Here is a 22,076-nt window from a genome sequence, read left to right on the forward strand (position 1 = left end):
CGTCCTGCAATTGCAAGGTTCATAATTTCCACAAATTTCAAAATTCGCGGGAGATTTTCGTTTCGCCCGGGTACCCAAGCCTCCCCTACCTGCCGCCAGGCGGGCAGCGTCCTAGACCCCGCGTGACCCGCGCTCGCCCTTGTCTCGGTCACTCACCTGCCAGCAGTGACCCAGGTCAGACATGGCGCGGAAAGGTCTCTCAGATGAGCAAATTGCATCCGTCCTGGAAGCGTTCACTGGAGACAGTGATTCTCCACTCGATGATGATGTGGTGGATCGCGATTACGTCCAGCCAGAGGAAGAAATAAGTAGCAGTGATGAGGAGGTCCCTTCGCCCCGAAAAACGCGGTATGTGACATACCGTAAGGCAAGGGAAGGCCAGGCTGCTTCCCAACCACGTGCACAGCTATCTCTCCATCACGATTCTGATCAGGACGAGGATGAGGACGATGAGGATGACGGAGGGCTAGGACGTGATATCGCCGAGTGGTTGGGAAAGGAAAAAATATCACCACGTGGATCAGAAGGTGGGGCGAGACGACACCTAAGGTATGGTTCAAGTACTTTGTCTGGGGAAGTAGCAAGTGGTGGTGGGATTGCTGGGAGAAAGGGAAAGTGTTGTGGCGGCAGCGCGGGGTGAAAGTGAGAGTGGTGTGGGGGTAGTGCGGGGTGAAGGGGCCATTGGTGGGAGGGAGGCAGCACGAGCACGTGGTGCTCGTAGGCCTAGGGGAGAGGAGGTTGAGTCACTCCCCAGCACTTCTTTCTGCCCCTGAATATGCCCAAACTTCCTCCCCACAGCCCCAGGATGTGGGGAAAGGAAAGAAAGGGAAGGGAAAGGGTAAAGGAAAAAGGGAGAGGGAAGAGAAGTGCGAGTGATGAGAGGCGCCGCTTCTCCACCTCCCCAACCTCCCCCACCACCCTCACCTCCCCACCCTGACGAAGGGGACGATGGTGACGTGGCTGGAGACGGTGGTGTCACGTGGAACTGGAGGATGGGAGTAATTTTACTCCCATCATTCACCAGTTCACTGAGGAGTGGCGGTCAGGTTGCACGGCTCCAGGTGTAAATGCTGGGTCGTCACGTTTAGATTTTTTCAATTTGTTTTTTGATGAGGCGTTTGTTGGGCGCATAGTAGAACAGACGAATATATTTTCACAATCCCAGCGCCTTGAAAGTGAACGCCTAGGAACCACAAGCAAGCATGCAGAACAGTATGACTTTCCCGTGACTATATCAGAGATGTCTATTTTTGGCCCTGGTAATCTTGATGGGTGTGGTGAAGAAAAATCAAATTCTGCCTATTGGACAACGGACCCAATCATCCTAACACCTTTCTTTGGAAAGGTGATGGGTCGTAATAGATTTCAGTTTATTCTCTGGCCGCCTCCACTTTTTTGATGCAGATGATCCAGCCAATGCAAATAACACCGATAAAATGAGGAGAATTAGGCTGGTATTTGATCATTTACGGGAAATGTTCCGCTCCTCATTTTATCCCTTCAGAGACCTCGTCATAGACGAGAGTCTTGTGTTGTGGAGAGGCAATATTTCCTTTAGGCAGTATATACCCAGCAAGAGACACCGTTCTTCGGGTTCAAGATCTTTGTTATGTGTGACTGTAAGACTGGTTATGTGCAAGACATAGTCTTGTACACGGGCGCACAGACAGATATAATAGAAGATCGGAGTATAGGACTCTCTGGGGCCGTGGTGAAGACAATGATAGAAGAGTACCTTCATCGTGGTCATGTTTTGTACCTGGACAACTGGTACACTAGCCCTCTTCTCGCTAGGTTCCTCCACCAACACGACACCGGAGTCTGTGGTACAGTCAAGAGAGAAACCAAGCCATATGGTCAAGATAGGGCGGAAACTTGACAAGAATGAGGTGGTTTTCTTCCAGGCCAATAACATCCTTGCAACCCTGTGGAACCACAACAGGGAAGTTTGCCTCCAATCAACTGTTCACAGCCCCCTGATGCACCGCACAGACTCCGTGGATCACCGTATGAGAGGAGGCGCAACGCATGGAAACCAGAGTCTGTACTTGCCTATAATCTGAACATGAGGCAAGTTGATCAGTCAGACTCGATGATTTCAAGTGTTGACTGTGCCAGGACAACGATGAAGTGGTACAAGAAACTCTTTTTCCACTTGCTCGACATCACGGTCCTGAACGCCCACTACCTGCACGCAATGACCACCAGAGTATCCGAGACCTTTGAGGGGTTTGTGAGGGAGCTGGCACGTGAAATAATCGCCAAGCATGCCCAGGAAAGACCCCCACACCGCCCCAGCCCCCCCGTGCTGCTCAGACTCCCTACGTCTTGCAGCCCGCCACTACCCCAGCGCAATCCCTTCCGAACCAAACCGTCAGAAACCCCAGCGTCGCTGCCATGTATGTAAGCACTCGACAGTCAGACCATCAACGCAGAGAAAAGACACAAGATACGAGTGTGTCGAGTGCAATGTTGCGTTGTGCCTTCAGCCTTGTTTCAAGGAATATCATAATCTCCTACACTTCTGAAACTGTGTGGGAAGGCGAAATGACGCTCATGATAATGGTAAGGCCAGTCAGTAGGTGCTAAGTCAAATATAAAGTTGAAACGGGTGTTATTTTTTCAGAAAAGTAATGTATAAGATGAGAATTAGTGTAAGTGGAAAGAATTGTTATCAAAACTACACCCACTGTGTAAATCTGGTCAGTAAATATGTGATAGCAAGGAAATAAAGTGGAAACGGGTGTAATGTTAGCATGAATAAAACGTATAAGTTGAACATTACTGTAAGTTGTCATAATTGATGTCACGATTACACCCACATTCTGGTCAGTAAGTATGTGATAGGAATTATATACAGTGGAAGATGTTGTAATGTTAGTAGTAAGGTATTTTATAAGTTGATTACTTGTGTAAGATGAAACAAATGATATCGCGATAACACTCCCTGTGTAAGTACGCGCAAATATGACGCTAAGTTCCATCTTACGTTCAGAAATGATGTAATATCAATTATATCAAGTGTTTACATGTGCAATGTTAGTGTAGAATAATTATATAAGTAAAAAAATAGGTTGTAAGTTGAATTAGTTGTCATAGCGACTTCACCGTGTGTGTTACTATGCGCTATTATTACGCTATATATTTACGTAAGGCCTGAAATAATCTCAAAACAGTTCTATAAAGTTGAAAAGTGTATAATAATATTAGAAAGGTATTATGTTAGTAGAAAAAGCACAATACGAGTTGAAACATCAGTCACAGCGAGTTCACTCACTACGTAAATTAGCGCTAACATTACGCTAAATGTTATCAAAAGGCCTGTGAATACGTAAAAACAGTTCAATATAATGTAAAATGGTATAATGTTATTGTAGAAGTATTATGTAAGTAAAAAATATATGTATCATGATTTTAGAATGTTAGCGATTCATGGGAACCAAGTTGGCCGATTTTGCCTGCTTTCACGATGGTACAATGGTTATTTCTGCTCTATTTTTGTATAAAATCCAATATACTCTTTTATCACATGTTTTTATGTTTGTAATAAATTCATTTCTACTTACTTTCATTGGTTTCCCAAACTTATAATACCATAGAAAACGTTTGATGCTCACACCGCATAGGGAGAACACGGGGCCAGGTGGGACCATCGCATACCTGGTTAAGCTAATTAGGGACCCCAGGGACCACTTTCTTTGCCACCGGCCATTGTTTCTGACCAAAAGCGAAAGTTTAAGCAAAAAAAAAAAAGGTCGAAAATTGCCCGGGATTGGGGGGTACCAGTGGTCGAAAAGTTGCCGGGACGGGGCGGGTTAATGGAAAACAGTTTTATGCAGGCTTAGGTGAAACTGTATTAGTGAAGGAGATAATGAAGGCAATATTTTACTACTCCATTTGTAACCATTTGTAAAAGTTGTCGGTGTCACGAATCAATTCGCGACATTTCCCTTTTGTGAGAAGCCACGAACTATTAGTGGAAAACTCACTGTGTATCGCTCAGCTAACCGTTTCTCCCTCCATTTCGGAGTATACTTTTCAAAACATTCGTCACTTTCAAAAGTGACCGATTTAATGCACGTCACTAAGTGCTCTACTGAGCGATACAATTGTTTCTTTATCGTTCGCCTCTGCTTGCCTAAACCGTTAGCCACGCCTTCTTCTGGTGGCTTGTGCGTCCTGCCCATACAGTGCATTTGAATTCAGTCTAGTGTTTGCCTTGACGGAGAGAGGTCCTGTGCTCCAAAAGTGTGAGAAGTCAGCTAGCATCCAAGCTCCACAGAGTACGGTTTCTTCAAACTCCCACCTCGGTGATACAAAGCATTCATCGACTATAGTATTTCCCTTTTGTATTTTGTAGTCTTAAGAGTTTAGTTAAGGTGTTTTTTTTTAGGCATAAGTATTTAGCTTTTGTGTGAGTGAGTGAGTGCGTCTCATTAATTTGATTTGAATTGTAACGTTAAATATATTTTTTTGTAATCAATAAATTTAACAGTTCTTTTTCTTGAGCTTAATGTAAAGTAAAATCTTGTTTCATTTCTCCAAATTAAGCTTATTTTCCATATAGCTCCTAGCTTCCATAAACGTTTGCTATTCATAACTGGTACTTAGACCAGTCTTGTTGTATTAACTTAAAATCCGTTGTGCCAGATAGGAGTTAAAGCATCAGCAAGAATCTGTTATTATTATTAGTATTAGTTATTTATTGTCAGGGGTGAAGTAACTTTCTCCAGAGGCTAACAGTACTAATTCAGCAATTGTGAGTAATTAGTCTCTGCTGTGTACTGTTGAGAAAGTTTATAAATTCTCGTTCTTAGAGAATCGTAGCAAGTCAGCGTAAAGTAATCGTTGCTTGATGTAGCAAGACAATCATTGTCTCTGCTCTTCAAAATTATTGAATATTATTATCAATTAAATAATATTTAAGCATTTATTTTTAAAAACTCCACGATATTATAAAAACCCCGTGACAATTGGCGACCTCATTCCAGGATATTAATTCCTAGCTCTAAAGCTATTCACGAGATAGTGCTCACTCATTCATATTTAGGTATTTATAATTAAAGTTTATAGGCACAAGTTTACTGGTGGTTACCGTTGATTTAGCAAGTGATTTTTTGCTTTATTAATCAATAGAGTACCTAACTCTAGTTTATTTTTGGTAACGCCAGACGATTTTATTCGCTCCTGGGTAGCCGCCGTACCCATTGTGTTAATTATTGAGAGTTCTTAGTCATTTACATTTTTGATTTATTCTTGCCAGTTAACTAGATAAGACTGGTCACCACTAGCTTGTGTCTGTATTCTTTACTTGTGTTATTAGCATTCGTTTGCTTAATAAATTAGCGCCATGGCAGCCAGTGCTTATGTACAGGAAGCCAAAGATATGGGTCTCACTGACCCAGAGAAAATACAGAGTTACGTTCTCTCACGGTTCAATTACGAGCAAGAACGTGAGAAAGATGCTCGTGAAGAGCGTAGAATCCAACGCAAATACGAGCAAGAACAGCGTGAGGAACGCGAAAAGGAGCGCGAACACGAGCAGAAACAACGCGAGCTCGAGTTAGAAAAAGAGCGAGAACAGCGCGAACACGAGCGAGAACAGCGCGAATACGAGCGTGAACAACGAGACAAAGAACGAGAACATGAACTTGAAGTGCTGAAGCTCAAGCGAGATTCCTTGGCTTCAGACACGTCTGGTGCAGTTGGTCCAAGCTCCACGAGCGTTCTCCCTGCACATGTCCTGGCGACCCAACGCATCAAGCTTCCTTCATACAAGGAAAGCGAGCGAATCGAGCAGTACATAGCTCGTTTTGAGGACATGGCAGACTTATATCAACTGGATGAGGCAGCTAAGCGGCTTCAGTTTCTTAGCCTATTTGAGGGCCCTGCCCTCGATATTCTCCACAGAATTCGTGGAGACAATCTCACATATGAGATGATGAAAGCTGCACTCATTAAGGCGTATGGTCTCACAGTAGACGACGCCAAAGTTCAGTTCATGCGAGCTCGTCTCCAAGACAAGGAGACAGCTGTTCAGTTCCTTGATCGTCTCACAGCTTACTTAAATGAGTGGATGGAGAAAGATGAAACTCCTTCCACGCGTGAGGGGATAATTGACCTTATGCTGCGTACACAGCTAGAGAGGTCGTGGGCTGCTGAGCTCATAGCACAGCTTAAGATCTGCCAGGTGAAAGATGCCAGCCAAATGGCAGAGAAGGCTGACGCATTCTTTACTGCATACGGGTATCAAACTCGTAAGCAAAACACCTGGAGCAGAAAAGATACTGCCAAGTCTGGGAAGCCGTCTCAGACTGAATCCCAGCACCAAGGCCATTCTCAGAGTAATGGCCAAGGTCCAAAACCACAGAAGGACCAGGGGCAAAATACACAGCAGCCTGCTTGGAAGCGGTACAACAAGCACCCCAACCAGCAGCAGTTCCCCAAGCAGCAGCAATACAAGGACAAGCCACGTAACCCTCAGTCAGGTCAATTAGTGTATCGGAGGCAGGAGGCAAATGCAGCCTTCATTCCACAAGTACCTGGTGGTGCCATCTCTACCAGTACAGGTACTTCCCAACACTTCACAAGTCCCCCTTCGACCATGAACTCTCCTCAGACACCTAGTTCCCAGGGCGCCACGTTTGCTGCATCGGTTGTTCCGCAGTCTCATGAATGACTGGCTGCTACCTCCTCAGACCCTTCCACCAACAACACTGCCTTTCTTGTTCAGCCAGGGTCTGTGGGAGGTGTTTCTGTAAATGTCCTGAGGGACAATGGTTCCTCAGGTTGCTCTGTTAAGCAGAGTTTAGTTCGGCCTGATGAGTATACAGGTCGACAGATCCAAGTTAGACTTATTGATGGATCAGTGAGATTGTTCCCTGAGGCACGTATCCAGGTGGCATCTCCATTTTATACTGGTACGACACTTGCAGTTGTCATGCCAGAACCTCTATTTGACCTCATATTAGGCAACATCGCTGGCATCAAAAATAGATGTGCCGTAGATGTTGCTACTCAGACTTCGGCTGCTGCAATAACACGAGCCATGGCCAAGGCCCCAAATCGCGTCACTCCGTTGACCGTCGCAAGGCCGCAAGATCTGATTCGTAGTCAAGATGTTGTCCAAGAGCAACAGACTGACTCGACACTTGCCTCAGTGCACAAGAAGCTGGAGGGTAAAGTGATCAAGTATTCACGGGGAGGACAAGCCAGGTTCCTTCGTAAGCGAGGACGGCTGTACCGTGAGTCACAGACACCCCAGGGTGAGGTTCGACTGCAGTTTGTCGTTCCTGCAAAGTATCGCTGAGCAGTGTTTGAATTAGGTCACTGTTCAGCGATGGGAGGTCACATGGGTCAAAAGAAGACCTCTGACCGCATCCATGCTGACTTTTTCTGGCCAGGAATGGGACGGGAAATAACGAGGCTCGTACGTTCCTGTGATGTGTGTCAGTGTACCACTGACCGGGGACGTGTCCGTCCTGCGCCATTGAAGCCAATGCCCATAATCTCTGAACCGTTCGAGAGAGTATCAGTTGACATAGTTGGGCCAATCTCTCCTGGGGCTAGTGATGGATCAAAGTATATCCTCACTATAGTTGATTTCAGCACACGGTGGCCTGAAGCCGTGGCCCTTAAGAATATAGAGGCCGTCACTGTTGCTGAGGCATTAATTGAAGTGTTCTGTCGTGTAGGTATCCCTAAGGAAGTCTTAAGCGACCGGGGTTCGCAGTTCACTTCGGCAATGATGAACGAAACGTTCAGGTTGCTGTCCATCCAAGGCTTACGAACTACGCCGTATCATCCCATGTGTAACGGGTTGTGTGAGAGGTTCAATGGAACTCTCAAGAAGATGTTGAGGCGCATGACCGCCGAACAGCCAAAGGAATGGCCGCGGTTCATTGCTCCTCTTCTATTTGCTTATCAAGAAGCCCCACAGCATTCATTGAAATTCTCACCCTTTGAACTGGTGTATGGGAGGTCGGTCCGGGGCCCACTTCAAGTCCTTCGTGAGTTATGGGACGATGAAGAACCCAACCCTGAAGTCAAGACCACCTACACCTACGTCCTTGATTTGGCTGACCGCCTCCAGTCGATGTGCGAGTTAGCTAAGGAAGAACTGATCAAGGCGCGTGAAGTTCAAAAGGCTTATTACGATAAGAAGGCAAAGCTTCGGAAGTTTAGTCCAGGCGATAAATGCTTGGTATTACTCCCCACTGCCCAGAACAAGTTGTTGGCGCAGTGGAAGGGTCCATTCGATGTAGTAGAGCGCATTTCAGACCTCAACTACATAATACAGATGGGGAATCTTCGTAAAAGGTTCCACATTAACATGTTGAAGGCTTATCATGAGTCAGACCCCGAGGAGACTGGCCTACGAGTAGCTGATGATAGTGACCAGCCACTGGAAGAAACCGGGGCAGCTGCGGTGATCCCAGCTGATGACCATGATGACGAGCCCTTAACCGCTCAGTCCCATCAGGAAGAGACTGTCAGAGATGTTTTACTTAACCCTGACTTAGCAGTAGGGGACCAGAATGCCTTATGGTCACTGCTCTGTCAGTATGCTGATGTCTTCTCAGACCAACCTAGACTTGCAAAAGTTGCGTGTCATAAAATTGAGTTGACCAGCAATGCTCCTATAAAGGTTAAGCCATATCCGATTCCCATGCGACTACAGGGTGCAGTAGATAAGGAAATTGTTGACATGGAGACTGCAGGCATTATCGAAAAGTCCTCATCTCCTTACTGTAGTCCGATGGTAGTAGTCCGCAAGAAAGATGGTGGAGTCAGGATTTGTGGCGACTATAGAAGGCTCAATGCAATTACCAAAGTGGATGCTGAGCCAATGGGTGACCATATTGCCATCTTCTCCAAGCTGGCAGGGTCACGATATTTCACGAAGCTCGACCTAGCGAAGGGATTCTTCCAGATTCCCCTTCATCCTGAGAGTCGTCAGTTCACTGCCTTTGCTACTCCTAGGGGGTTGTACCAGTATAAAGTCCTCCCATTTGGACTTACCAATTCCCCAGCAGTATTCAATCGTGCCATGAGACAAGTGCTCCATGGTATTGTAGGAGTAGAGATGTTCGTTGACGATGTCCTCGTTCATTCCGCCACATTGGAGGAGCACCTCAGACTCTTGGAAATTGTCTTCAGTAGACTCCAGAGTTTCAACATGACTGTGAAGCCTAGCAAATGCAAGATTGCTCACAGTGAGGTGGAGTTCCTCGGTCATATTGTTGGCAACAACCATTGCAGGTGTCAGGGTGACAAGATCAGGAAGGTTAGAGAAGCCCCGAGACCCGTGACCAAGAAACAGGTTAGGGCATTTCTTGGCCTAGTGGGATATTATAGGAGTTTTATCCCCAACTTTGCTCTCATTGCCCAACCGTTGTACGAAGTGCTACGGAAATATGCTCCAAACACCATTGAATGGGGAGAAGCGCAAGAGAGATCCTTTGCCACCCTCAAGAATATGTTGTGCAAGGAGCCCATTTTGCAGTTGCCTGATTCCAGCAAACCTTTCATACTGCGCACTGATGCTTCACAAGATGGAGTAGGTGCTGTATTGATGCAGGAATCGGAAGGTGGAATCTTTCCAGTGGCATACCACAGCCGTAGGCTAAAACCCGCCGAGAGGAATTACAGTACTGTTGAGAAGGAACTCTTGGCTGTGGTTGATGGTGTTAAAAAATATTATTATTATTTATTTGGGGCATCATTTGTTCTGGAAACTGACCATATGCCACTCACTAGTCTTAGCATGACCAAGACGGCTAATGCAAGATTGACACGCTGGACACTGTATTTACAGCAGTTTAACCTTGTTGTGAGATACATCAAGGGAAGTGATAACGTAGGTGCAGACCTGATGTCTCGCCTACTAACTGCTGACTAACATGGGCAGTTGTTGTATGCTGGGTTCCGTGATAGGCATCCTCAGAGATTTGAGTAATCCAAGGACTAGCCTGGTTCCCAGTCAAAAGTGTAGACCTGACGTCTCACTTGTTGGCCCCACAGGACACAGTATGTCCAGGGTCTGTACATACACGTGTACTGTAGGTTAAGGGGGAAGTTCGAGAGAGAACTCCGCAGAGGCGACTTAAGGCTATGGAAGACCCAAGTTTGCACAAGGATTCTCAGCTTCCCGATACTAATATAAGTACTGTAGGTTAAGGGGGAAGTTCGAGAGAGAACTCCGCAGAGGCGACTTGAGGCTATGGAAGACCCAAGTTTGCACAAGGATTCTCAGCTTCCCGATACTAATATAAGTACTGTAGGTTAAGGGGGAAGTTCGAGAGAGAACTCCGCAGAGACGACTTGAGGCTATGGAAGACCCAAGTTTGCACAAGGATTCTCAGCTTCCCGGTACTAATATAAGTATTGTACTGTAGGTTAAGGGGGAAGTTCGAGAGAGAACTCCGCAGAGGCGACTTGAGGCTATGGAAGACCCAAGTTTGCACAAGGATTCTCAGCCTCCCGATACTAATATAAGTACTGTAGGTTAAGGGGGAAGTTCGAGAGAGAACTCTGCAGAGACGACTTGAGGCTATGGAAGACCCGAGTTTGCACAAGGATTCTCAGCTCCCCGATACTAATATAAGTATTGTAGGTTAAGGGGGAAGTGAGAACTCCGCAGAGGCGACTTGAGGCTATGGAAGACCCAAGTTTGCACAAGGATTCTCAGCTCTCCGATACTAATATAAGTACTGTAGGTTAAGGCACTTCCTCCTATTTTCTATTTTAGTGTGATGGGCGAATAATATTTCACCAGGATAGGCATCCTCTGTCAGAAATTTAGGAATAAAGGTTGAGGACCCGTGTGCAGTTTGAGGCTATGGAAGACCCGAGTTTGCACAAGGATTCTCAACTTGCCGACCATAATCGTGTGCTATAATTAATGGCGACCTCGAATGTACGTCGTAGCACTGACTGCTAGGCAGAGAGAGTAATTGTAACATGATAAAATTTTGTCTCATTGACACTTTTGATGCTCCACCTCAATTGGTTTTGCAGGTTCAGCAATGGGTGTAGCAGTTTTGCTGTGCAGGCCAGCTGATCGTCTGCCACACGCTGCCGCCTCTTCTCTGCCTTCGTCATCGCCATATTATTATTTACTGTGTCATTTTACACGTAGGTACAGTTACACTACAACTGTCACACCTACACCATGTATTACATACACCACGCTACACAACAATTAGTTGTCAGTGTAAATGTAGCGAATTTTCGCTCAGTTTTACCTGAGTACAGGATTTTCACCGTCGTCACAGAGTTTTTCCCTCAAGCTTGCTTCTATTAACGTAAATACGAGGTTTTTTTCGCTCACTGGCGACTGCGACTTTCTCCTGTAGCAGGATAGCACACACACCACAGTGTGAATCTTGTGCGAATGACTTAGGATGTGTACATATATATATATATATATCCACAAATTTTTTTCCCATAAGGAAAAAATTTAACTTTGTAAGGGCGTAATGTCACAAATCAATTCGCGACATTTCCCTTTTGTGAGAAGCCACGAACTATTAGTGGAAAACTCACTGTGTATCGCTCAGCTAACCGTTTCTCCCTCCATTTCGGAGTATACTTTTCAAAACATTCGTCACTTTCAAAAGTGACCGATTTAATGCACGTCACTAAGTGCTCTACTGAGCGATACAATTGTTTCTTTATCGTTCGCCTCTGCTTGCCTAAACCGTTAGCCACGCCTTCTTCTGGTGGCTTGTGCGTCCTGCCCATACAATGCATTTGAATTCAGTCTAGTGTTTGCCTTGACGGAGAGAGGTCCTGTGCTCCAAAAGTGTGAGAAGTCAGCTAGCATCCAAGCTCCACAGAGTACGGTTTCTTCAAACTCCCACCTCGGTGATACAAAGCATTCATCAACTATAGTATTTCCCTTTTGTATTTTGTAGTCTTAAGAGTTTAGTTAAGGTGTTTTTTTTTAGGCGTAAGTATTTAGCTTTTGTGTGAGTGAGTGAGTGCATCTCATTAATTTGATTTGAATTGTAACGTTAAATTTATTTTTTTGTAATCAATAAATTTAACAGTTCTTTTTCTTGAGCTTAATGTAAAGTAAAATCTTGTTTCATTTCTCCAAATTAAGCTTATTTTCCATATAGCTCCTAGCTTGCATAAACGTTTGCTATTCATAACTAGTACTTAGACAAGTCTTGTTGTATTAACTTAAAATCCGTTGTGCCAGATAGGAGTTAAAGCATCAGCAAGAACCTGTTATTATTATTAGTATTAGTTATTTATTGTCAGGGGTGAAGTAACTTTCTCCAGAGGCTAACAGTACTAATTCAGCAATTGTGAGTAATTAGTCTCTGCTGTGTACTGTTGAGAAAGTTTATAAATTCTCGTTCTTAGAGAATCGTAGCAAGTCAGCGTAAAGTAATCGTTGCTTGATGTAGCAAGACAATCATTGTCTCTGCTCTTCAAAATTATTGAATATTATTATTAATTAAATAATAATTAAGCATTTATTTTTAAAAACTCCGCGATATTATAAAAACCCCGTGACAGTCGGAACCTGAATAAACCTATTGCTGATAACAAATATATATTTCAAAATCTTATGACGAGGTTCAGTAACTGATGTCATTTAATTCCATGGATCAGAAGTGCAAGTAAGATGCAGGAATAGAAGAAGGGAAAGACGAGAGGAAGGAATAGTTGCAAGGAGAGTGGAAAGGTTGCAAGATGATGAGAAAAAGGCAGAGTATAAGAGAGAAGTGGAGGAACGATTGGGCAAATATGAATTGGAGCAGATGGGAGACGTGGAAGGTGTGTGTAAGATATTTACAGAAGAAATATGTGCAGCATGTGATGTGGTGTGTGGAAGGAAGAGAAGACGGAGGGGGGTGCAAGGAACAGCGTGGTGGACTGAAGAGGTGAAACAGGCTGTGGCACAAAAGAAGAAAGCATACAATGAATGGATGAGAAATAGGGGCGTGGAAGAAGTTGAGAGGCGGAAGAGAGAGTTATATGTGGAAAGAAAGAGAGAGGTGAAAAGATTAGTAAGAGAGAGTAAGAAGAGAGTGGATGAGGAATTTGGAAGGAAGTTGAGTGTAAAGTGGAGGGACTGTAAGAAAATGTTCTGGAGAGAAGTGAAAAGAGTAAGACAGGGTGGAAGGGAAGTTAGCAGGGGAGTGAAAGATAAAAATGGTAGATTACTAGTGGAGAAGGGAGAAAAAGTGAGCAGATAGAGAGAACACTTTAAGGGACTGTTGAACGTAGAGGATGGAAGTAATGCGAGTATAAGTGGCTGGGGAATGGCTGGGAGAAGGAGGGAGTTGAGAAGACAGGAAGAAATCAGTAGGATAGAAGTTGTGGAAGCAATGAAGAAAGTTAAATCGGAGAAAGCCCCAGGAATTGATGGAATGTGTGGTGAAATGCTGAAGCATGGGGGAGAGATAGTAGTAGAATGGATGTGGAAGATGTGCAGATTGGCCTGGGAGGAAGGTAGAGTCCCGGAGGATTGGAAGTCAGGTATAATTATTCCCTGGTACAAAGGAAAAGGGGAAAAAGAAGTGTGTGGTAATCATAGGGGCATTTGTCTTCTTAGTATAGTAGGAAAAGTGTATGGTAGGATACTTATAGACAGAGTTAGAGAAAGAACAGAGAAATTAGTTGGAGAAGAACAGGGAGGCTTTAGGAAGGGAAGAGGTTGTGTAGATCAGATATTCATCCTTAGATCTTTAGTCGAAAAGTTTCTAGAGAAGGGAAAGAAGTTGTATGCGGCTTTCATGGATTTGGAGAAAGCATATGACAGGGTGGATAGACAAGGATTGTGGAAAGTGTTAAGAATATATGGAGTAGATGGGAAGTTGTTGAATGCTGTGAAGAGTATGTACGATGGTGCGAAGGCTGCAGTGCGTGTGGATGGTGAACTAAGTGAATTTTTCTCTTTGAAAGTTGGGTTGAAACAGGGATGTGTCATGTCTCCATGGTTGTTCAATCTGTACATGGATGGGGTAATAAAAGAGGTACAAGGTAGGGTAGTGGATGTTGGAGTGGCCCTGGTGAGAGAGGATAGTGTTTGGAAACTCCCTGTACTGTTGTTTGCAGATGATACTGTGTTGTTGAGTGAGGACGAAGGGGAACTGCAATGCTTGGTGGATGAGTTTGAGAAAGTGTGTAAGAAACGGAATCTAAAGGTGAATGTAGGGAAGAGTAAAGTGATGGTCTTTGAGAGAGGTGAAGTTAGTGAATGTACAGCGAGGTTGGATGGTGAGGAATTGGAAAATGTGAGTACGTTTAAGTACTTGGGTAGTGTGATGAGTAAGGATGAGGTTTGGAGGGTGAAGTGCTTGAAAGGGTACAGCAGGGAAGAAAAGTTGCTGGTTCTTTGAAAGCAGTGATAAGAAACAGGGAAGTGAGCATGGAAGTGAAAAAGTTACTACATGACTTTATTGTGATACCAACTCTAACGTACGGAAGTGAAGCTTGGACATTGTTGGAAGGACACAAGTCAAGAGTGAGAGCAGTGGAATTGAGTTATTTAAGAGGAGCCTGTGGAGTCACGTGGAGAGACAGGCTGACGAATAAGGATATAAAGGAGCGTTGTGGTGTGGATGTGGATGTGATAGGAAGCGTTATGAGGAACACACTGAGGTGGTTTGGCCATGTGGAGAGGATTTAGGGTGAAAGACTGACGAAGAGAGTGTATGTGAGTGAGGTGGAGGGGGGAAGAGGGAGGGGGAGGCCAAGGATGAGATGGAGGGATGGGGTGGAGAGGTATATGAGAGAGGGGTGTGTGAGTTGGGAGCAGGGCAGTGAAATGGCGGGGGACAGGGCGACTTGGAGGCGATTTGTTTGTGGCCACCCCAAACGGGATTGAGGCGTCTGGCAATAGATAGATAGACAGATAGAAGTGCAACGTGGCGTACTTCCTTTTGAACACTCCTGCAACAACAAATATAAAAAATTATCTATCTATCTATTGCCAGACGCCTTAATCACATACGGGGTGACCACAAACAAATCGCCTCAACGTCACCCGGCCCCCCCCCCATTTCACTGCCCTGCTCCCAACTCACACCCCCTCTCTCATATACCTCTACACTCCATCCCTCCATCCCATCCTTGGCCTCCCCCTCCCCCTCTCCCCCTCCACCTCACTCACACACACTTTCCTCATCAGTCTCTCACTCTCCATCCCCTCCACATGGCCAAACCACCCATGTGTTTCTCCTAATGTTTCCTATCACATCCACATCCACACCACAATGGTCCTTCACATCCTTATTTGTCAATCTGTCTCGCCATGTGACCGCACATGCTCCTCTCAAATAACTCATTTCCACAGCTCTCATTCTTGACTTGTGTCCCTCCAACAACGTCCAAGCTTCACTTCCATACGTTAGAGTTGGTATCACAGTACTGTCATGTAGTAACTTTTTCACTTCCATGCTCACTTCCCTGTTTCTTATCACTGCTTTCAAGGAACCAGCAACATTTCTTCCTTGCTGTACCCTTTCAAGCACTTCACCCTCCAAATTTCATCCTTACTCATCACACTACCCAAGTACTTAAACGTACCCACATTTTCCATTTCTTCATCAACCAGCTTCACTGTTCATTCACTGACATCACTTCTCTAAAAGACCATAACTTTACTCTTCCCTACATTCACCTTTAGATTCCGTTTCCTACACACTCTCCCAAACTCAACCACCAAGCCTTGCAGCTCCCCTTTATCTTCACTTTACAACACAGTATCTTCTACAAACAACAGTGTAGAACAGGGAATTTCCAAACACTGCTCTCTCTCATTAGGGCCACTCCAACATCCACTGCCCTACCTCTTATCTCTTTTATAACCCCATCCATGTACAGTGTGAACAACCATGGAGACATGACACATCTCTCTTTCAACCCAACCATCAAACAGAAAATTTCACTCAGTTCACTATCCACATACACTGCAGCCTTAGCACCCTAATACATACTCTTCACAGCATTGAACAACTGGAATCTACTCCATATATTCTTAATACTTTCCACAATCCTTGTCTATCCACCCTGTCATATGCTTTTTCCAAATCCATGAAGGCTGCATACAATTTCATTCCCTTGTCTAGAAACTTTTCCACTAAAGATCTAAGAATGAATATCTGATCTACACAACATGTTGTGTGCTGGAGGTGGGGCTGGAGCTAGCTCTGTGGCTAGGGTGAGAAGTGGTTGGAAGAAGTTCAGGGAGCTCTTGCCTCTCCTGACATTGAGGGGGCTCTCCCTACGTGCTAAGGGGTCTTTGTATGCAGCGTGTGTTAGGAGTGTAATGCTGTATGGCAGTGAGACCTGGGCAGTGAAGGAGGAAGACATTCGCCGGCTCAGACGTACAGAAATGACAATGATTAGGTGGATGTGCAGTGCGTCCCTGCGTCCAAGGCCTGGAGGGGCTGGGTTTACAATGGAAGAGTTGAGAGGTAGGATGGGACTGGAGTTTATTGGTGTTGTGATGAGGAGAGGTAGATTGAGGTGGTTTGGACATGTGGAGAGGATGGGGGATGATAGCTGGGTGAGGAAGGTGAGAAGTGTTAATATTGGGGGTGGGGTTATGAGGGGTAGACCGAGAAAGACATGGGACGAGGTCATTAAGTGTGACCTTAGGGTTAAGGGACTGAACAGGGAGGCTGCAATGGATCGTGCAGCATGGAGAGCCGCCATTAGGTGACCAAGGCCGACACATGCAAGCATGTTGGAGCCTTTAAAAACGAAAACGAAAACGAAACAACCTCTTCCCTTCCTAAAACCCATCTGCTCTTCTCCAATTAATTCCTCTGTTATTATCCTAACTCTATCAATAATTATCCTACCATATATATTTCCAGTTACACAAAGAAGACAAATGCCCCTATGATTACCACACACTTCTTTTTCCCATTTCCCTTTGTACAAGGGAACAATTAAACTGACTTCCAATCCTTCGGGACTCTACCTTCCTCCCAGGCCAATCTGCACATCTTCCACATCAATTCTACTACTATCTCTTCCCCATGCTTCAGCATTTCACCACACACTCCATCAATTCCTGGGGCTTCCCTCATTTTGCCTTTTTTCATTGCTTCCTGTCTTCTCACCTTTCTCCTCCCAGCCATTCCCCAGCCGCTTATACTTGCATTACTTTCATTCTCTATGTTCAACAATTCCTTAAATTGCCTGCACACTTTTTATCCCTTCTCCACTTGTAATCTACCATTTTTATCTTTCACTCCCATAATAACTTCACTGCCACCCTGTCTAACTCTCTCTACCTCTTTCCAGATCATTTTCTTGCAGTCCCTCCACTTTACACTCAAATTCCTTCCAAATTCCTCATCCACTCTCTTCTTTCTCTTACTAATCTCTTCACCTCTCTCTTCCTTTCTAAATATAATTCTCTCTTCCGTCTGTCAAGTTCTCCCAAGCCCCTATTTGTCATCCATTCATTATATGCTTGTTTTTCTGCCACAGCCTGTCTCACCTCATCATTCCACCACGCTGTTCCTTGCACCCCCATTTGTCTTCTCTTCACCCCACACACCACCTCACATGCTGCACATATTTCTTCCCTGAATGTTCATCAGAGAAATTGCCAATATGCCGGGAATCGAACCCGAGACTCTCAGGTGAGAGCCAGGCAGCATACCACTACACCACGACCAGGTAAAAGTTAACTCACGTTGTCACAATCTTGTAACCAACGTCCCTCCGCCCCCACTGTGGGCATGAAGAGGATGCTGCCTGGCTCTCACCTGAGAGTCCCGGGTTCGATTCCCGGCATATTGGTAATTTCTCTGATGATTTTTCCTGTGTAAAAAATACAGGTTCTCTCTTCATTCTGACTTGCCGTAAGTGTTTGGGATAGATTAAAAGCATCTACTTGCCCGAGTGCCAGGGGGTTAACTCATCCTCTTCATGCCCACAGTGGGGGCGGAGGGACGTTGGTTACAAGATTGTGACAACGTGAGTTAACTTTTACCTGGTCGTGGTGTAGTGGTATGCTGCCTGGCTCTCACCTGAGAGTCTCGGGTTCGATTCCCGGCATATTGGTAATTTCTCTGATGATTTTTCCTGTGTAAAAAATACAGGTTCTCTCTTCTTTCTTCCCTGAATGTCTTGGACACCCCTTCCACGTCCCCCATCTGCTCCAATTGATATTTACCCAATCGTTCCTCCACTTCTCTACCACTAATAAATAGGACGAGTACGTTCTTTTACCTGATACCTACATTATTTGTGTAAATTGTAATATTTGCATTATTACATAAATTACTGAAAGTCTTAAATCCGTTGGTCATTTTTTTTATTCCACCAGGATGCCCAGATCAGCAGAGAAATTTTGAACCGCCAACACGATAATTATAGCCTTTATCAACGTACCTCCTACAAACTACAGGGTGCCCTACATAAAAGTAACCTCATGCAGCCCAGCTTCGTGAGGTTTAAAAGTTCACGCCTAGTGCATGGAAATTCAACTGTTCCTGGAAAATGGCAAAAACTAGCCCAAGGTAACCTGACTCTGACCAACTTCCCCTTTCGAAGCTTTTCTCGATATGAACAGAAATGTCAGAGAACATCGGGAGTACGGACTGAACACCGTGTATTTCTCGATTTGTTCAGTTCTGAGCCGGTACTAAACCACTTGTTTATTAATTCTTGGATAATTCTTTTGGCAAGAACTGTAGCTCGAGGGTATTTCTCGCATGATTCATGGAACTCCTGACGAATTTCCTGAAATGAACCATTGTGGATGTAAAGCTCAGTGATAGAGATAAGCTGTTCTGCAGAGTAAGTCGGCATGATGGCAACGAAATGCCACTAAACAAAGGAATGGTGATCTGAGTCAGGTGACCTTAGGATATTCTTAGTTACTCATCAGGAACAAGTGAATTTCCAGATGCTCGTGCAAACTTTGAAACCTCATAGAGCTGGGCTGCATGGGACTTCTTTTATGTAGGCCAACCTGCAGAACAGCCAAGCGCATTACCAGCGGACTTTCGGGACTCGATCTTACAATGGTGAAAAAGTGCTTAAAACGACCTTAAAGAGGTAATACAATAAGTGTACTTAACGTTCATAAACAAAGTATTAATAAGAATTCTTGTCTTAAGAATATTTGTAACTACGATTCAGCTCCCTGGGAATTAGCCAGTGAAGTCCTAGGAAAGCACCTACAACTGCTGGAAGCCCTATGAGGGCTGCAAAGGGCTATTAAAATTATTAAGTTCTTTAGTGACTCAGTAAGTAGGTAATTTAGCATCGTAAGGTCTTCAAGGCCAATTCCTAGAATGGTCCAGCAAAAATCTTTCCTAAATTAAATTAAATAATCAGCTGGCGTCCTGATCAAAATATTAATTAGGTCAACGATATAATAATATTAGAACATATTGGCTATGCAGAAAACCATACCTCTTGCTGAGAAATGCTGCACCATTAAATTCGTCATGTCTATACTGTTCTCAATGAGGACGTGATCCCCTCTCTCCACTAAGGTCTCCATGCTCTCCAGAAACTCATAATAAAATCTAAAGATAAGGCGACCATCGTCCTCAGTCTCAGCCACTTCACGAAACATCCCTGACTCCACAGTCTGAAAAAAATATAAAGGATTTACAGTCAATAAGCCTGCACACAGTCATGACAGTAATTAACAAACTAACGTAGAGGTATCACAGACACTTGAAAGTTAACAAAAAATCACCAAAATATTCTAAGTTATTACAACGACCAACAACAGTTCATGACAGGGTTATCATTAAGTGCAAAACACGATGGTTCGACAGTATGCCACACCATTGTCTACCAGGACTTATCATGCAAACCTAAGTTTTACAGTTATCACTAACTTTCGTAATGATTAACAGTAACACACCAAGGTTATAGACTAATTCAGATATTAAGAGTTTAACAAAATATAATCGCACAAAGGTCCTAAGCTAATCAAAACAAGTCCACTGACCTTTTGTGCCGCATTTTTTCCTTTAAAATTATTTTTCCTGCTATTTTTTGGACGATTTGTTTCAGTTTAGGATGACACGTTGAATGTAAGTTTTCCTTTGAAATTTAATGACAGTAGCCTATATCATTTTCCAATAAGCTATTGTTGTTGCCGCTGTTATTGTTCTTGTTATTGTTGCCCCAAGTTCACCTGGACGTGAACCCTGTGGACTGCTGGAAACGAGCCACTAAAGTCTGGCATTCCCATTTATTTTTTGTTGTGCTGAATGTTCGTGGTGTGACATGTGCGAGACGAGTAAGAATGTCATGAAGTTCGGGGTTGCATTCCAGTGAGAACAAAGTGGATTGTTACTTGGGTGTTACATAATGTGCTAGAGTGGCAGAGAAGGGAGAAAGGCAAGCCGTCGTCCACCATAAAGACAAACAACAGTTATTACCAGGTTGCATGTTTACCCTCTAAAAATTTATTCGGCACCCCTGGATGGAATGATCTTTGAAATGATTCATAGACGCGAGACTGTTTGGAAATAGTCCTGATCATTAGGAATGCTTCTCCATCTGTCCTACTGTATCACACCACTAAGGTGCACACTTCACCTAATTTTTAAAATCATTTTTTGGCTCATTTTTGCTACCCAGTGTATAGTGATACATATATATATATATATATATATCTATATATATATATATATATATATATATATATATATATATATATATATATATATATATGTGTGTGTGTGTGTGTGTGTGTGTGTGTGAAAACGTAAAACATAAATACGAGTAAAGAGGAAACTGCTACAGTTAATGTAGATCGACACTCGAAAAAAATAAAATTGAGGAGTGTGTGCATCAGGGAGATACAATTCATCAAAATTATTTACTGAACGCCTAGAAAGTATTTTCAGAAATCTAGACTGGGACTAACAAAGAAGTAAACATAAATGGAGAAACCTAAACCAAGATGTTTTGCCGATAACATTGTGCTAATCTAAGAAACAGCAGATCCACTGCAAGAAATATTAAATGACTTAACTAGAAAGTTTCAAATTAGGGCTAAAGATGATTCGGAATAAAACTAATGTTAAATCCAAGTACACCAGAAAAGGCTAAGAAATTCTTGAAGAAGTCGAGAAGCATAATTACTTTTTGGAAAATTAATACTCTTACTAACGAATAACCTTGATAGCGAAATAAAAACTTACTGCAATTGGATAGAAAACTTTCGGTAAACACAGATACATCATGAACAGTAGTTTGCCAGTATGTATGAAACGAAAAGTATGTGTAATGCCAGTTATGACGTACGGTTGTGAGACCTGGAAACTGACAAAATCGATGAAAAATCACCTAATCCGTTCTCAAAGAGCAATGGAAAGGTCAATGTTGGGAATATCTTTAACTGAAAGGTAAAGATCAAGTTGGGTGAGAGAGCAGGCCAAAGTCAAAGACATTATTGACGTTACAAAAGAACACAAATGAAGGTGGGAAGGTCATGTGGCAAGATTAAGCGATAACTGATGGAACAAAAGGAGAACTGCCTGGACTCCAAGAGACTGTAAGTGTAGCAGAAAAATGCCAGACAGGAGATGAAGAGATGAGGTAGAGAAGTTTGCAGGCAAAACGTGGCAGAGATTGTCTTAGTCAAGGAATTCGTGGACAAGGGTGGGGGATGCCTTAGATCAACAGTGGACATATGGAGGGTGATATTATATATATATATATATATATATATATGGTAGAGATTGTATGTAGGGTGAGAAGTGCTTGTAAGTGTAATTATAGTGTTGGAGTGGCTTTGGATGTGTGTGTAGTCTGTGAACCAAGTGTAATCGGCCCGTGCAACCCGACTGGGTCCAAGCATACTTTAGAGTATGCGACACTGGTTCAACCACAGCACCCCTTGTGTCCGCCAGTGCAGTACGTGGCCAGAAGAACGCTCCCAAAGTTTATAACCCTGGCGGGGCGTGAACCCTCGTTCTTCATTGCACGAAAACGCACACTTTACCACTGTGCCACAGAGGCACCATGTATATATATATATATATATATATATATATATACATATATATATATATTTATATATATATATATATATATATATATATATACATGTGTGTGTG

At 43.7% G+C, this 22,076-nt stretch overlaps 1 protein-coding gene across 1 annotated transcript in view; it reads right to left on the reverse strand.

The window, feature by feature from the left end:
* LOC145397107 (putative glutamate receptor) overlaps positions 1-22,076 on the reverse strand; it is a 132,022-nt gene that overhangs the window by 19,785 nt on the left and 90,161 nt on the right. The window contains exon 10 of the mRNA XM_080270309.1: positions 19,405-19,585. Within this exon, the coding sequence (XP_080126435.1) occupies positions 19,405-19,585 (181 nt within the window). The remainder of the gene's footprint in view (positions 1-19,404; positions 19,586-22,076) is intronic.

The sequence above is a fragment of the Coenobita brevimanus genome, chromosome 40 (assembly GCF_032717465.1).
Source record: "Coenobita brevimanus isolate Jiangsu-jjx chromosome 40, ASM3271746v2, whole genome shotgun sequence".
NCBI classification, from domain to species: domain Eukaryota; kingdom Metazoa; phylum Arthropoda; class Malacostraca; order Decapoda; family Coenobitidae; genus Coenobita; species Coenobita brevimanus.